The 17,611-nt window shown below is 46.2% G+C and overlaps 1 protein-coding gene across 7 annotated transcripts in view; it reads left to right on the top strand.

Annotated features, from left to right (window-relative positions):
* The first annotated feature begins 5,471 nt into the window (after positions 1-5,471).
* Positions 5,472-17,611, top strand: part of SMAP1 (small ArfGAP 1) — a 159,594-nt gene continuing 147,454 nt past the window's right edge. For all 7 annotated transcript variants that reach the window (XM_043438931.1, XM_043438929.1, XM_043438928.1 and 4 more), the window contains exon 1: positions 5,472-5,814. In XM_043438931.1, coding sequence (XP_043294866.1) covers positions 5,697-5,814 — 118 coding nt within the window. In that variant the 5' untranslated portion in view covers positions 5,472-5,696. The remainder of the gene's footprint in view (positions 5,815-17,611) is intronic.

Here is a 17,611-nt window from a genome sequence, read left to right as displayed (position 1 = left end):
GCTGATTGTAGGAAGCGCACATATGCTAACGTAACTGGTGCAAGGCTGAAAACAAAACAAAAATGAAGTCTGGGTTTCTGCTTTTTGCGATGGTTTGTCTTGTGTGTGTTTGCATATCGCTGAGTGTGTGTGTATGTTCCTCTGGCTTCAGCGCACTTGGCTTTGATTTATTTTTTGTCATTGCTGGATCTAACTTGTTCTATATGGTTTTCCATCCTGAGAGGGTAGCACATCTTATGAAAAGAGCAGGGCCCGAACACCAAAAAATGCACCACAAATGTCAGTTATGCTATTAAATGTCTAGACAACTTTCAACAAAGTACTCCACATCTCTGAGCCCCGGTTTCTGGACTGGGCAGCAAGAATTTCAGTTGTCCTTCTAGGTACATAGTCGACTTGCGAGGTCCCCCTGGTATTAGGAGGGGTCATGCACGTGCTCTGGCCAGTGGGTTGAGACTGGGAGCAGGTGTGTGTCCCTAGGGAGAAGCCTTAAGACAGCTGTTGTTGTTGTCGTTCAGTCGCTCAGTGGTGTCCGACTCTTTGCGACCCCATGGACTGTAGCCTGCCAGGCTCCTCTATCCATGGGGTTTTCCAGGCAAGAATACTTGAGTGGGTTGTCATTGCCTTCTCCGGGAGATCTTCCCGACCCAGGGATCAAACTCGTGTCTTCTGCATTGGCAGGCAGATTCTTTACTGCTGAGCCCCCAGGGAAGCCCTGTGACAGTTGTCATCTTGCCTTGTCCCTGAAAGATGACAGAGTCATCTGGTCCCTGTGTGGAGCAGAGTCCCTGCCAACCCAAAGCACACGCATATAGCATCACCTTGCTGTTTGACGTCATCAGGTCTCAGGGGTTGTTTGTTACTCAGCATGACTCAGCCCATCCTGGCTGCCATTTTCTGACATGAATAGTGAGTTCAGTAGAATTTACCTCTGAGGTTATTGTTGTCAACATGCAGAGAGAGTCCTTCTACTCTTACCCTTGTTCTCACGGCTCCTCCACCCTGAAGCTCTCTCTTGTCTACGTCGCTCCATCCAGACTCACTTCCCCACCCTCCCACCGTCCCTCTTTTATGGTGTCCTCTGTGGAACCCTGGCTCCGTTGTGTTCCAACTCTCTAAACTGCTTCTCATCTTTTTCTCCCCAACTGGAAACGGAATTTCAGAGCCTAAAGGGACCTCCCCTCTCTAAGAATCTGCAGAAACAAACCTTCAACCTCACTCCCAGCCCTGAGCATCTACAGACACCATGACATCCTAGACTCATCAGTACCAGTTCCTGCTCCTCCCTGGGAGCTGCCATCAGACCTGTTTTCTTTAGCTGTCAGCATCCATCCCCTAAGGACTCCTGACTGCCTCTGCTCCCAGGGAGGCTGTGGTCACTGGGCTGCTCTACCTGGCCTCTCCCATGCAGCTCAGACACCTCCCTGACTGTTCTCCCCACTCCCACCCATGCTTCACGTAAGCTCTGCTTCCTACCCATCAACCTCCATCTTCTTCTTCTTCTAACCACCTCCACCTCTCCCCCAACATTTTATCTAAACTGCAATCACAGTCCCTGGGGCGCCTCAGCAGAAGATTCCTCTTCCCTTGTTCCTGGCTAGGGGCCAGTCACACAGGAAAACAGTGCCCCTTATGGACCCGTGACTACATGCTGTGTGTGTTGCCTAAAGCGAAAATAAATGACTTTTCCAGAACAGCTAGCATTGTTCACTCTTCTAGTCCCTGAAGTTTCAAGGAGTTGGATATGACTGAACGACTGATCACGCATGCTTACTTCTCAGAAACCCCTCCTTGAAAGGTCTCTGTTCTCTTCCTGGCCTCACTTCACCTTTCTCTGTCCACTCATTTGGCTGGCAACCCCCAGAGTTTTGTTTTCGGGATTATCTACATGTTTTTCTCCAGGGAATCTCACCCACCCTATGGCTTCTATGACTATTTAAATGCAGAGGACTCCCAGTGACCAGCACCAGATTGTCTCTAGACAAGAGCTCTAGGAGTAGCTATGTGATGTCCCAATAGACCTGAGGACACCTTATACTGAACACACCCTCAAGCAATCACCTTTTCTCCTCCGACCCCAAATCCGTGCTGTCCCTTCTATTTTGATCTGGCTTAATGGCATCACCGTTTACCTGTCTCCCGATTTGGAAACCTCCCTGTCGTTCTCACCTCCTTCCTCTCAAACCCTGCATACAGTCAGCTGCTAAATCTTGCTGTTTCTAATTTTAAAATATCATTTGATTCTGTCTCTTCCAAACCCTATGCTACTGGCTTAAAATAGGCTCTCAATGTATCTTCTCTGGACTGTTTTTACAAGCTGTCTGTAATCTGTTTTCCTGATAAATTTCCCTCCATCCCCTCCGCCAGCTTGCTGCTGTAGTTACAGAAAACAAAGCTAATCAGGTTTTTTCTGCGTGTAAAGGTTTCTGGTGGTTCTCTATGCCCATAGGGAAAAATTCCAACTATGTAGTTTGGCTACAAAGCTCTTAACCTCCTGGTCCTTCTTCTTCATCTTGATTCCTTTCCTCTGTTCATCTTCTTCATGCACATGCTGGTTCCTGTCCCTCCCAGGCCCACTGCTTCCAGCACAGACCATGCATTTTGAGAAGTCTACATATTTTTTTTCAAACTTTTCTGTTTGCTCCTCTCTCACCCTATTCACTTGAAAGCTTCCTACATCCCTTATAACCAAGTTTAAGCATCACGTACTTGGTGAGGCCTTCCCCAGTTCTTCCAGTTCTTATATTGCTGTTCTGTTCTTTTGGCTTCCAGAGCACTTCGTATTTGCTGCAGACTTTACAATGTGTCTCTTCATTTTTCTATTAATATGTTTGTCTCTCACCCTGGATAGACTGTAAGTTTTAGATTATTGGAGAACTGAACAGAAGTTGTTGAATACATGATGAGTGAACACAACGTTGTTCTTGGTAGCAGTCTCTTCTGTTCTTCTTACTACATCTGTAACAGACAATCAACTTGAACTTAGGTTCTTAATGCCTTCGGGCTGACCAGCTGCATGCAGCCAGGCTCTTCAGTTGTGTAGCCACAAATGGCCACTGAACACTTGAAGTTCTGCTGGTACAAGGTGAAAGAAGCTGTAAGTGTAGAATATACGCTGGATTTTGAAGACAATATGAAAAAGAGAATGTAAAAATATCTTGCTAACAACTTTTAAAATTATCCACATGTTGAAATGATAATATTTTGGATACACTGGATTAAATCAAATGTACTATTAAAATTAATTTCTCCTGTTCCTTTTTTATTTTTAAACGTGGTTACTATAACATTTAAAAGTACACATGTGGCACACATTAAATATAGATGTTGCTGTGACCCTTCAACCCACTATGTAGATGATCTCTTGGTGGTGAGCCTATGTTCTGTTTTTTGTTTTTTCCTTTTTGAATCCTTGCAGTGGAGGAATTTTTTTCTGGCGGGGATGGGGAGACACTAAAAAAAAAAGATATTTGTTAACTGATTACTGCTGGACCAACTTTCCCAAAACATCCCCTTACATTTTTTCCCCTTTCATGGAGTCGCAGAGTCGGACACGACTGAGCGACTGAACTGAACTTACTCTCCTAGTGAAGAATCTACAGGTTTTCTATCATCAGCTACTACATCGAGGCCAGATTGCTTTGCCTGGTGTCACAAGCCTTCCTCAGTCCTGTTGCACTTGACTTATCCAGCCTCATCTCTCATTGTCCTAAGTAGCACCCCTGTCTTTCTGTCTGTTTTCCAAGCTACTTGAAGTCTTTGTTTCTATGCCTGCTGCTCTTGCTTAGAATCTCCCACCCTGGCCCCTCTAAATCAAGCCAGCCTTCAAGATAATGGCTCCTACTTCTGTCCCCCACATGACTTTTTTCCTGCTTATTAGCACTTACTTTAATGTCCTCCTAGTTATTTGTAAGAGTCATGAAGTTTAAGTTGTAATTATTCATTTACTCAACATCTGCACTGCAATCACCATTCAGTTTAATTCCAAAAACATTTTCTTCTGTGCCAAGAATGGGGCTAGGTGAGCCTGGGGTTGGGGGTCACCTTTCTGCAGGGCTTGGGTTAGGAATTGGCCAGATAACACACAGATTCCTGCCCAGCACCTTTCCTAGCATTCGTCCCACCACAGGCCTGGGCCATATTTGTTCTGATTCCTTAGGTTCCATGTTAGAAATTGCTAGTATGCCACATCACGCCAAAACATTCAGACTCCTTCACCCAGGGTTCAAAGTCCACGGGCCTGGATTGAGAAGCTCTGGGCTCTGAGAAAATGTCTTCTTTCCCTATTCTTCTTGCATTAAAAGTGATTGTATATTATCCAGGGTGAAACAGATCACCAGCCCAGGTTGGATGCATGAGACAAGTGCTCGGGCCCGGTGCACTGGGAAGACCCAGAGGGATCGGGTGGAGAGGGAGGTGGGAGGGGGGATTGGGATGGGGAATACATGTAAATCCATGGCTGATGCATGTCAATGCATGACAAAACCCACTACAATATTGTAAGGTAATTAGCCTCCAACTAATAAAAATAAATGGAAAAAAAAAGTGATTGTGATACAGCTTCTTCTTAAAGCGACCCAGCCCAGGGACCTTCGTTCCTGGGCCCCAGTCCTTCTCGCCCTTACACGAGGGAGGCCGGCCTTACTGCTCTGGGGCTGAATCTCAGCTCCTGCATGGAGCAGTGGGGCCAAATCCTCTCACTCCTCCAGGCCACATGGCCCTCTTCTGTAGGATGTGTGGGTCAGTGTGTTAGTTGCTCAGTCGCGTCCGACTCTTTGCGACCCCATGGACTGTAGCCCACCAGGCTCCTCTGTCCACGGAATTCTCCAGGCAAGAAGACTGGAGTGGGTAGCCTTTCCCTTCTCCAGGGGATCATCCCAGCCCAGGGATCAAACCTCTTGCATTGCAAGAAGATTCTTTACCATCCTAGCCACCTGGGAAGCTAGGATGTCCCCATGTGTAGGATGCGGACAACACTGTTCAGAGCTGTGATAAGAACTGTGCTCAAGGCGCACAGTGGCCACCAACCGACGTCGGCCTTCAATAACACATGTCACATCCCCTACAGTAGAAGAGGCAGTTTTGCCTATTAGGTCCCATATGGGCCTCCAGCTTCAAGGCCAGTGTCTGTTTCTAACGTGCCAGTGAAGAAACGTTGAATGAATGACAGAATCCGCCCAGTTACGATTACTTCTGCCTTTCCGATGTCGTGCCGTAGGTGCAAAGGCAAAGAAGCACACGGAAAGGTCGTCCTTTACGGGGTCAGACTCGAGGTCCCCATAGACGATCGCGTCTGCAGAGAGGGCGGAAGGCCATACGCGCCCAAGGCTCGGCACCTTCCCGGAACCACCTGTGCGCGGGACTGGAGCGGAAGCGCCCAGCGGGCTGGGTTCGCGGGAGGCCCGGCGCATGCGCGGCGCGTCAGCGCCTGATCCTTCCGGCGGCGCCGCCCGGAAGCCTGGGCCCCGGCCCCTCCCCCTCGCCGGCTCGGCGGTGCGTGCGGGGCCGGCCCGGCGAGGAGGCGGGACACGTCGGCGCTGCCGCCTCCGCCGCCGCCGCCGCCCCTCCTCCTGCTCCAGCCGTCTCGGCCGCCGCTTCCCGGCCGAGTTCGAGCGGCCCCGGCGGCCCCCGGCGCGTCCAGCTGCGCGGACCCGCGCCCGTCCCGCCCGGCTGCCGCCCGCGTCCACCCCGCCGCGATGGCGACGCGCTCGTGCCGGGAGAAGGCGCAGAAGCTGAACGAGCAGCACCAGCTCATCCTGTCCAAGCTGCTGAGGGAGGAGGACAACAAGTACTGCGCCGACTGTGAGGCCAAAGGTAGTGCGGCGCGACCCTCGGGCCGGGGCTCCAGGGTCCCCTGCTCCCGCCGGGCCGGCGCGGGCCGCCCGGCAGGTGCCGCGGCGGGTGGGGCGGCCGGGCGGGCCGCGTCCTCCGCCCGGGCGCTGCGGGGCTGGGCGGCCGGGCGGACTGACGGTGCGCCGGTCCTCGGGGCAGCCCTCCGGGCGGTCCTCGCGGCGGCATCCCCGGCCGTCCTCCCGGCGGTCCCCCGGGCGGTCCTCGCGGTGGTCCTCCCGCCGGCCCTCCCGGCGCTCCTCGCCCGGGGCGAGCTCAGCGAGGCAGCTGGGGAAGGGCTTGAGGCTGGGCGTTCGTACTGTGCTCCAGCCTGGATTTTGGCCCGAATGAGAAGGGGTTTCGTTAACGTGAGTCTTCTTGGACGCCGGGCTTTTTCTGTTGCTGAAGGTTTTAATTCGATTCTCTCCGACTAGGTAGTCCAGGGGAGTCTGTATGTGGACCCTGGTCTGTGTGCCTCTTGAACGTCGAAGGGGTGTTCTTCAGATCCAGACATGAGAGGAACCTAATTTTAGTTTGTTCAGTTGGAGGGCTTCTGCCTCAGCCTTTGAAATAGACACACTATTTTTAGCCTATATGTTTCGGCTTTGGAGAACTGATGTATATTTAATGTCTTATAAGTAATCTCATGGGAAACACGTTTCAGAGGGTTTTTTTTTTTGTTCGTTTAAAACAAACCCCTCATACGGCTAGGAAATAAAACCCGGCTTATTCGTGAATTGGTGTCCCTGGTGAGAGACCGAGGGTTCTCCGGAACCTCAGTCAGTTCCCGGGAAGGTAATTGAAGATTTCTGCACTGTTTGACCTCGACTTTTCCTGAAGCTTTCCTGTTCTTCCTCAACGCTGTGTAAATGAGTCACGTCTCAGTGGGCAGGTGATACTTGATAAGACTCAGCCACACGCCATTGGCAGGTTCTTTTACTACCGTGACGGTCCCCGGCTACTGGGAGGTCATGTGACTGGACTGGAACCGGACCGTTTATGAAGCACTTTTCAATATCATAGTAAAGTCACTTGGGGCCAACCATTCAGGCAGTGAGTTGCAAACGCCCGATTATCGCGCTAGTATTTGTTTACCTGATATGGATTACGTGTGTCGTTTTTGGAGAATAAATGCCTTTCTGTATTGAGGCTCTATTACTCATCACTGCATTAGTGAAATACTGGAAAATGGGCCTTTAAAAGGCCAGTGGATGAGTTTATATTTTATGCATGTTGAGTAATGAATCAATCACATAGTTAGAGATGCTAGTAAGTATCAAATCTATTCATTAGAAATTGAATAACAGTTTTAGTAGTTCCCTTTCTTTATCTATAGAAACCATTCAAAAATAATTCTTGTTCAGATTTCTTTCTGCCAAAAGGTACTTTGTAAAATCAGATTTTCGCTAATATTTCTTAAAATAATTTATAGGTTTAGAGAAAGCCATTGTTTATCACATGTTGACATTTGCATTTATGGTTTTTGAGGTGGGAGAAGGATATAATCAGGTATTTCTCACATTAGGACAAAGCTTTTACTTTTTCTGACCTGAGGAATAGGGAGCGTTAGTTTTGCTCACATGTTGGATTGCCACCGAGGTCAGTAGATATGTATTGAATGGATGTCTTTTTTGTTTTGGCTTTGTTTGGTCCTGTGTGCATGGTTTTGTTTTTGAGAAGTGGAGGAAGTGGGACAGAAGGGAGTACCCAGAGCTGGAGGATGTGGTGTGAAGGGCGTGAGCCACAGGCAAGATTTAGAAAGGTCAGCGCTTCTTCCTGATGCTGCTGAATCTAGGATAGTGTTAAGGTGATCTTCTAAATTATTTCATTGTTTCATCTTGGTCCTTCAAGGGGAAAAAAAAAGCAAATAGTTCAAACCACTTATTGGTTGAATGAAACTTGATTTCATAGTTGTAATAATTGAAAAAAATTGACATGGTGAGGCAGTTGCTATGATTAAATATATTTTGTAAAGTTTTTGAGCCTTTGGTATGATCTAAGGGGCTCTCTTTGTAGAAATCTTGGCTTATTTCTTGATTTTGGATTTATTATTATGTATACCAGATGACAGGGCCTCTCATGTGGCGCTAGTGGTAAAGAACTAGCCTGCCAATGTGGGGAGACATAAGAGACCTGGGTTCGATTCCTGGGTCAGAAAGATCCCTCTGGAGGAGGGCTTTGCAACCCATTCCAGTATTCTTGTCTGGAGAAGCCCATGGAGAGAGAAACCTAGCGGGCTATGGTCCATAGGGTCGCAAAGAGTCAGGCATGACTTAAACGACTTGGCACGCATGCACGTGCCAATTGACATAGTAAATGTAGGTAGTGAAATTCTGATTAAATGTACTTTTTTTAAAAGTTGGAGGATACAATTATTTAATTGCTGTTGTTGCTAAGTTGTGTCCACTTCTTTTGTGACCCCATGGACTGTAGCCCGCCAGGCTTCTCTGTCCATGCATGGGATTTCCCAGGCAAGAATACCAGAGTGGGTTGCAGTTTCATTCTGCAGGGGATCTTCCCAACCGTGGGATGGAACCCATGTCTCCTGCAGTGGCAGGGAGATTCTTTACCACTGAGCCACCAGGGAAGCCCCTGGAGGATAATTGCTTTACAATTAAATGTACTTTTAAAAGACATGCTAAAGGTCTTATTTTTACAGCTCAGTTATTATAAGTGGTTCCATACTGTATATGTGTATTGATTTTTTTTTCTTCATCTCCTAATAAACTGCATCAAGCTTTTCATGTATTTTGAAGCTATTTTCTAGTTAACTTAATTTTCTTTTTTAAAAAGTATGTTTCCCCTATTGCTCTTTGTACCAGAACTAAAATTTAGGGCTAGAGATTTCCCTGCTTTATTGCCTTTTACCAACTGGCAGAAGTTTGTCACTTGGATTTTGACATTTTCTTACTGAGTCACTGGTGTGTGCTTCCTGATGGTGTTTGGGAAGGGAGGAAGGAGAGAAGGCTGGCATAGGTGCCAGTTTCCTGCTCTTGGTCCTACTCTGAGCAAGTCTGTTGAGCGACCGGAGAATAAGAGCAAGCAGGTGGTGCCGCCCGTCCTCTCTCAGGCCTCAGCGGGCTCTCCGCGGGAGTTTGAAAGCAGTTCTGTCGGTGACTGGTTGGTGGCACTTGATGGAGCAGGGAGGAGTCAGCCCCTTGCTGACTTAAAGTGTACTCTTCAGTGTTTAAAGTTTCGTCTGGGGTAAATACTAGCTGTCATTCTGAGCATGCATAGGTCAGCATGAAAAATGCATCTCTTGCCTTGTAAGTTTTGGGGTGGTTGGAAGCAGAAGATGCTTGGCCCCTAGAGACTGCCTGGTGTGGAGAGGGCTCTTGACCCAGATCAAACTCGCATTTCTTCACTCCACGATCTGGACTTGAGGACGCCGCCAAACACCGTATCGGGTTAGAGAGCTAAACTTGTTGTCAGACCCTAAAGGAGCTTGTTCGGTGGGGGCTGCATTTTTGCACACGAATAATTTCAGCAGAGTGTACTCAGCACACTGTTGGACTAGTGCCCGTGAGCAGTGCCTCCCTGGCCCCTTCCTGTGGACTGCTGCTCTCCTTGCGCCGAGCTTTTGTCCCTTGATTGTCTCCACAGCTCCTGGAGCGCTGCCTCAGAGCCTTTGCATATGCTCTTTTCTTCTGCCCAGGAAGCTGACAATTTTTTATCTGGTCAGTTTACCTATCTTCCAGTTTCTGCTTAAGTGTCTCTTCAAGGGAATTGATTCTCCCTGCTCTTCCTAGGTTAGATTAGGCTTCCACTTGTACGTGTGGGATGCACCTTGAGTTTTTTATTACACTCATCACAGTTGTAATTAACCATTATTTGGGTAATTATTGGGAAATCAAGGATTGGGTTGTAGCTCTGAGACGGAAGAGACCTTGTCTGTCTTGTTTTGCCTTGTAGCCCCAGCCCTCGGCACAGCAGGTGAGATGCATCAGATAGATGCAGCTCAGCAAATACCTTTGAAAGGGCGGATGTGCAAGCACAGAGCTGAGGACAGACGGCAGGTATGTGGATGAGAGTACACGTTTCGGCCTGTGGGTAGACTGTCTGAAAGCATGGTCAGACTTGGCGGTGACTGGTCACAGGAAGAGCTGGAGTGGCGAGAGGCAGCCACCTAGTCCTTTGGTTATCACTGTGGTCCAGGCCAGAGTGTAAGAGGACGGGAATGGTCTTAATGTGACTGTGTTGTAAGTCAGCGGATAGGACAGGAAAGGGAGCCACTGGAGCCATCATGAGATATCTATTAAGGAGTAGACCCCTTACAACATTGTCGGAAGGGCTGGAGGAGCCGAAGCCAGCGAGCCGCTCCTGGCCTTCTGATTTCAAGGCCACACACCACTGCCTCCTGCCACTGCCGCGGCTGCATCCCTCCCTGCAACGGATTGGAGGACCAGGCTGCCGTGGCCAGTCAGTGCCTGTTGGGCATGTCTGTTGGCTGTCCTGACTGTGGACAGACGGCAGCTGCAAGCCTGTGACACCCACGTGCCCGTCACTGCAGACCTAACTTAGGTACAGTCCTTTACTGTCTAGGGAGCCGGAGGCTTTCCGACCTCTTCGCAAATTAGAAGAGTGAAATGGGGTTGTGAGACCCAGTCCTAGAGGCCACTACAGGCAGCGGAGGGTGGTGAACATTTTTCATTAACTGTTCCTTTAAAATAGGTTTATATAGGAACCCTGAAATGTCAAAGTAATTCTTACTAAAAAGTACAGTTCACCTTCAGGAACTGGTGTTTACAATGATGTTAATACTTGTAGGATAAATTTATGTAAACAGAAGTCTGTAATTATAATTTCTTTAAGTTCAGTTCAGTCGTGTCCAACTCTTTGAGACCCCATGGACTGCAGCACGCCAGGCCTGTCTGTCTATCACCAACTCCCAGAGTTTACTCAAATTCATGTGCATTGAGTCGGTGATGCATCCAACCATCTCATCCTCTGCCGTCCCCTTCTCTTCCTGCCTTCAATCTTTCCCAGCATCAGGGTCTTTTCTGTTGAGTCAGTTCTTCACATCAGGTGGTCAGAGTATTGGAGTTTCAGCTTCAGCATCTGTCCTTCCAATGAATATTCAGGACTGATTTCCTTTAGGATGGACTGGCTGGATCTCTTTGCAGTCCAAGGGACCCTCAAGAGTCTTCTCCAGCACCACAGTTCAAAAGCATCAATTCTTCGGCGCTTAGCTTTTTTTATGGTCCAACTCTCACATCCATACATGACCACTGGAAAAACCATAGCTTTGATGTGGTGGACCTTTGTTGGCACAGTAATATCTCTGCTTTTTTAATATGCTGTCTAGGTTGGTCATAGCTTTTCTTCCAAGAAGCAAGCGTCTTTTAATTTCATGACGGCAGTCACCATCTGCACTGATTTTGGAGCCCCCAAAAATAAAGTCTGTCACTATTTGCATTGTTTCCCCATCTACTTGCCATGAAGTGATGGGACCAGATGCCATGATACTAGTTTTCTGAATGTTGAGTTTTAAGCCAGCTTTTTCACTCTCCTCTTTCACTTTCATCAAGAGGCTCTTTCGTTCTTCTTTGCTTTCTGCCAGAAAGGTGGTGTCATCTGCATATCTGAGGTTATTGATATTTCTCCTGGCAATCTTGATGCCAGCTTGTGCTTCATCCAGCCCAGAGTTTCTCATGATGTACTCTACATATAGGTTAAGTGAGCAGGGTGACAATATACAGTCTTGACGTACTCCTTTTCCTATTTGGAACCAGTCTGTTGTTCCATGTCCAGTTCTAACTGTTGCTTCCTGACCTGCATACAGGTGTCTCAAGAGGCAGGTCAGGTGATCTGGTATTCCCATCTGTTGAAGAATTTTCCACAGTTCGTTGTGATCCACACAAAGGCTTGGCATAGTCAATAAAGCAGAAGTAGATGTTTTTCTGGAACTCTTGCTTTTTTGATGATCCAACGGATGTTGGCAATTTGATCTCTGGTTCCTCTGCCTTTTCTAAATCCAGCTTGAACATCTGGAAGTTCACAGTTCACATACTGGTTTGGAGAATTTTGAGCATTACTTTGCTAGCATGTGGGATGAGTGCAATTACTGGTCGGGACATAGACCTGGATTACTGTGATACTGAATGGTTTGCCTTGGAAATGAACAGATATCATTCTGTCATTTTTGAGATTGCATTCAAGAACTGCATTTCAGACTCTTCGGTTGACCGTGGTGGCTACTCCATTTCTTCTAAGGGATTCCTGCCCACAGTAGTAGATACACTGGTTATCTGAGTTAAATTCACCCGTTCCAGTCCATTTTAGCTCGCTTATTCCCAAAATGTCGACATTCACTCTTGCCATCTCCTATTTGACCACTTCCAATTTGCGTTGATTCAAGGACCTAACATTTCAGGTTCCTATGCATTATTGCTCTTTACGGCATCAGACTTTACTTCCATCACCAGTCACATCCACAACTGGGTGTTGTTTTTGCTTTGGTTCCGTCTCTTCATTCTTTCTGGAGTTATTTCCCTACTCTTTTCCATCTTGGAGAAGTAGCATACTGGGCACCTACTGACCTGAGGAGTTCATCTTTCAGTGTCCTGTCCTTTTGCCTTTTCATACTGCTCATGGGGTTCTCAAGGCAAGAATACTGCAGTGGTTTGCCATTCCCTTCTCCTGTGGACCACATTCTGTCAGAACTCTCCACCATGACCTGTCCATCTTGGGTGGCCCTACATGGCATGGCTCATAGTTTCATTGAGTTAGACGCGGCTCTGGTCCATGTGATCAGATTGGTTAGTTTTCTGTGAATGTGGTTTTCAGCCTGTCTGCCCTCTGATGGAGAAGGATAAGAGGCTTATGGAGGCTTCCTGATGGGAGAGACTGACTGAGGGGGAATCCAGGTCTTGTTCTGATGGGCAGGGCCGTGCTCAGTAAATCTTGAATCCAATTTTCTGTTGGTGGGCGGGGCTGTGTTCCTTCCCTGTTATTTGACCTGAGGCCAATAATGGTAGAGTTAATGAAGATAATCGTGACCTCCTTCAAAAGGAGGTCTGCTGCACTCAGTGCCCCGACCCTGCAGCAGGCCTCCGCTGACCCACGCATCTGCCAGAGACTCCTGGACGCTCCTGGGCAAGTCTGGGTCGGCCTCTGGTGGGGTCACTGCTCTTCTCCCGGGTCCTGGTGCACAAGCTTCTGTCTGTGCCTCCAAGAGTCCTTTTCTCAGTCCTGTGTACGTTCTGGTGGCTCTGTGGTGGGGTTAATGGCGACCTCCTCCAAGAGGGCTCATACCATACCCAGGTCTGCTGCACCCAGAGAAGAGACCTACCTATCTAAAATTACTCTCAGAATGTTAAACTTCAGTCTGATGCTCTGTTCCCAAATTCTATGGATCCTCAGGTTTCCCCTTTTGATTATATGTAGACTTCTGGTGTTTGAGCTGGTATGGAAACCACAGGTCTCTGTGACTCATCAGTTATAACTTAGGCTGCATGTGGTCCCCTGCTTTTTTTCTCCCAGTTCATCGTCTTTGTCTTCTTTTTCTTAAAGATTGAAATGTTCACCCTCAGAAAACCATAATTCAAAAAGATACATATATCCTGGTGTTCATTGTAGCACTATTTACAGTCAGGACATGAAAGCAACCTATCCATCAACAGATGAATGGATAAAGAAGATGGGGTACATATACACAATGGAATATTACTCGGCCATAAAAAGGAACACATTTGAGTCTGTTGAATTGAGGTGGATGCACCTAGAGCCTCTTATACAGTGTAAAGTGAGTCAGAAAGAGAAAAACAAATATCGTATATTAATGCATGTATATGGAATCTAGACAAATGGTACTGATGAACCTATCTCCAGGGCAAGAATAGAGACACAGATGTAGAGAACTGCCCTGTCAGCATGGGGGAGATGGAGAGGGTGGGTGGACTGAGAGAGTAGCACTGACATATATACGTTACCGTCTGTGAAGGAGACTGCCCGTGGGGAGCTGCTGTGTAACGCAGGGAGCTCAGCCCGGCGCTCTGTGAGGCTGTAGGGAGGTGGGAAGCGGGAGGGAGGCTGGAGAGGGAGGGGATAGATGTAAGCTTACGGTGGAAACAAACACAGCTTTATAAAGTGCTTATCATCCAATCCAAAGAACTTATCGCTTATAAACAAGTGAAATATGTTAGGAACGATCCATCATTTATGTTGAATGAGTGTCTAAACATCAGCATTTTGTAGCCTCAAAAATAAATCAATAATTAAAAAATAGTTACTATAAAGGATAGGCTTTCATGCCTTGATTTCAGTACTTAAGTGAATTTGTATCTTAATTCTTGCTGTACAAGATGTGTATATAGCCCTTACTGGCCTTCATGGACTCCAGCCCATTCTCTCTGTAAGGCAAAGTCAAATATTTGACATTGTAATTCTGTACATTATGAACTCGAGCCTTTTCCTTGCTGCTGCTGCTATTACCAGTCTTTGCCTGGATGGAATCAACTCATTTTTCTCTTCTCAATAGAGGAAGATCAAAGAAACTTGGAAGCCATTTTGTTTAAGTTGCAATTATTATCAAAAGTGTTGACTGGGTTACATTCTGACCTCTGTAAAAAGTTGATTTAACAAACATAGTTTTGTTGGTGAGTCAGTATTTTCTGGGCACTGCAAAGGTTAAGTATCATGTCAGGTACTGTCAAATGTGCTAAAAAAGTTAGGATGTGGTCCATAAAGTAGTTACAGATCTCAGTGGATACGAAACAATGATCAGTTAAATTCTAATCTATGTGTAGATTATAGGTTCATTAGAAATTTAGTATTGGGAGAATTCAGTGTGACTTGGAGAAGGTAAAACTGTAAGGTTGAAAGTTCAAACAAAAAAAAATAAGGTTATATATACACAAATTATATAGTGCTTCATTCTTGCCAGCCACTGGTGTAATCAAATATTTTACACATATTAATTAACATATAATTAGTCCTCAACATAATCTTTTGAGGTTGGTAGTACAAGTGAGGAAACTGAGGCACACAGAACTTAAGTAACTTACCCAATGCTATCCAGCTAGGAAATGGTAGAGCCAGGAATTTTTTCATGAAAAATTTTTTTGATGGCTACCATATATTTCAGGCACTTTTCTGGGAGCTGGGAATAAATCAAGGAACAGGTAGGTGAGGTCCACAGTAAAGGATTTGCTGGTCTGTTGGAAGCAGGAATGATTGCAGAGTTGGCCCCTGACTGGCATCCGGAAGCTTGGATGTGGAAGGGTCTCATTACCCTAAGTGATGTCGGTCACTGTGCCTAAACTCATTGTGCAAATAGCATGGTTTCTGCTGGACACCTGCTTTTCTTCTGGGAGTCTGGAGATTGCATTTGGGCTAGGCAAGCTCCCAGGTAAAAGCCCTAGGCACGGAATCTCTGATGAGCTTCCCTGGCTGGCAGCGTTTCACACCCGCTGTCAGAACTCACTACTGAGAAGTATGTTGAGTGCAGTCCCGCCGGAAGAGGACTTCTGCCCACTTGTGCCTGATTTCTCCCGGACTTCGCTTTTTGTACCTTTTCCTTTTGCCAGTATGCTTTGGTGTCCTTCTGCTGTAAGAAGTCGTAGCCATGAGTACACACGTACATTGAGTCTTGTGAGTCCTTTTAGTGAAGTAGCACACTCGTGGGTAGACTTGGGGACCTTACGACATTACTGATAGTGTGTATTTTCCTCCAGTATGTTGGCAGACCCGACTGCCCAGGTGGCTCAGTGGTTAAGAATCCCCCTGACAAGCAGGAGACTCAGGTTCACTCCCTGGGTCAGAAAGATTCCTCTGGAGGAGGATAAGGCAACCCACTCCAGTGTTCTTGCCTGGGAAATCCCATGGACAGGGGAACCTGGTGGGCTATAGTCCATGGGGTCACCGAGGGTCAGACACAGCTTAGCATCTAAACAACGACAATATCGGCAGACCACGTCAGCGTCTCAGCATATCTCAGCTAGCTCTAGAACCCAGCCTAGGGGTATCAGCCAGAGGAGCAGATATAAGCATTAGAGGAAATTTACAGCTTTACTGGATGAGATGGAGTTGGGAATCTGGACCATAGAGTCAAGATTTTGAACCCAGGAGACCTAGCTCCAGAGTGTGTGTTGCTAGCTGCATGTTACATGCTTGAAAGAAAACATATGCTTTTGTAGTTGAAATTTGTGATAGAAGAGATTATTTTGCAGGAAGAGATTATCACCTTCAAGCTGACATAAGGGCTTCCCTGGTGGCTCAGTTGATAAAGAATCTGCCTGCAGAGCAGGAGACTCTGGTTCAATTCCTGGGCTGGGAAGATCCCCTGGAGAAGGGGATGGCAACCCACTCCAGTAGCCTGGGAAGTTCCATGGACAGAGGAGAGGGCTTCAGTCCATGGGTTTGCAAAGAGCCAATGAATACAATTTAGCAACTAAAGCACCACCACCACCACCACCAAACGTAAGGTCTTTGTCAGAGAGGTTATTGCTAAATGTATTCAAGTGCGGACAGAGCCTTTGTTTTACTTTATCTCTTTGCATTTAATAGCATAACCAGCCTAACTTCAAAATACCAATTTCAACAAAACAGAATTTTTTTTTCTGATCACTAAACTTTATTCTATGAATTGATCGAATCAATAGAGAAGTCCTTTAGTGTTTTTGTTTGGAAGGGGGTCTTCCATGTAACTTCTTTGTTTTCTGTTTCTGCAGTTACACCCTTAGGTCAGGTACTGATTATCTCCTTGTACCATAGAATTAGCACAGTAGAATTGGAAAGCAGTGTCCTGGGGTAAGTTAGTAAAGCCAGGTGTGAGTCTAAGCTTTGCTTCTAACTTGCTTGGTGACCAGTTGTCCCTGTCCTTGTTGAGCCTTACTGCAAAGATTTATTTCAGCTCCCTCATGGTCTGTGTTGCTTCCTGAATTCCCTGCCTCTTGTTACTTCTGTGCTAGTATTTACTGTTATTGTTAATTAAAAAACTTCTGTTATTGAGGGTCTATTATTATTACTGAGGGTATAAAATATTTGGGGGTCTTATTGAACTTTGAATCATGATCAGACCTTTATTACTTTTTAAAGACTTTGCACTGATGACTTAGGTCTTGCTGAGCAAATTTACCTGTTACTATTTTTAATTAGCTTCGGAATATCATGTAGCTAACAGGAATATTCTTTACTGGTTGAGAAGTCCTTTTATATGAAACCTTTTCATTTTACTGCTTTCTTGGAGTAGAGTAAAATCAAAGAAGTCACCACCTCTTCCAGTCAAAAGCCAAGATATGCTTTTACTCATCATTTTAAAGAAGAGACTTGTAGGTGCATTTTCAGTTAGCCATATACATTTATCATTGTCAGTAGTTTTTGCCTAAGATGTTACATGGAGTTTTGTTAACTGTGAATGACATTTACCTGTAATATCATAAAGAAATGACTTTTTGAAAGTATTTTGCTTAAAATAAGAGCTTACATGAGGAAGTAATTCCACTTATTGGAAATATGTGCTAATTTCATGTTCACATGCATTTCGAGTGGTAAATGTAAGGACTTTGAGGGTCCAAAGAGGAGATAATTATAATCTTGGTAGTAAACCTCCATTCTTTCCACTCCCTGCTCCACGACAACTTTGGTCTTCATTTTATGAGATCCAAGTGATTGCTTCTAAGAGTGATTTATGACAGAGCCTCAGATGTTTCCCATTGATCTTTTTTAAAGAGTGCATTTCAAGTGATCAGCTTGAATACAAGCTTAAAAAGATAATTGAAGGAGTTTTTAAAATTCTGTAACAAATCATATTTAGGATAGCTTTATCTTTCAATGTAAGAAA

Source organism: Cervus canadensis, chromosome 20 (genome assembly GCF_019320065.1).
Source record: "Cervus canadensis isolate Bull #8, Minnesota chromosome 20, ASM1932006v1, whole genome shotgun sequence".
Classification (NCBI taxonomy): Eukaryota; Metazoa; Chordata; class Mammalia; order Artiodactyla; family Cervidae; genus Cervus; species Cervus canadensis.
This window is presented reverse-complemented; position numbering and strand designations above follow the sequence as displayed.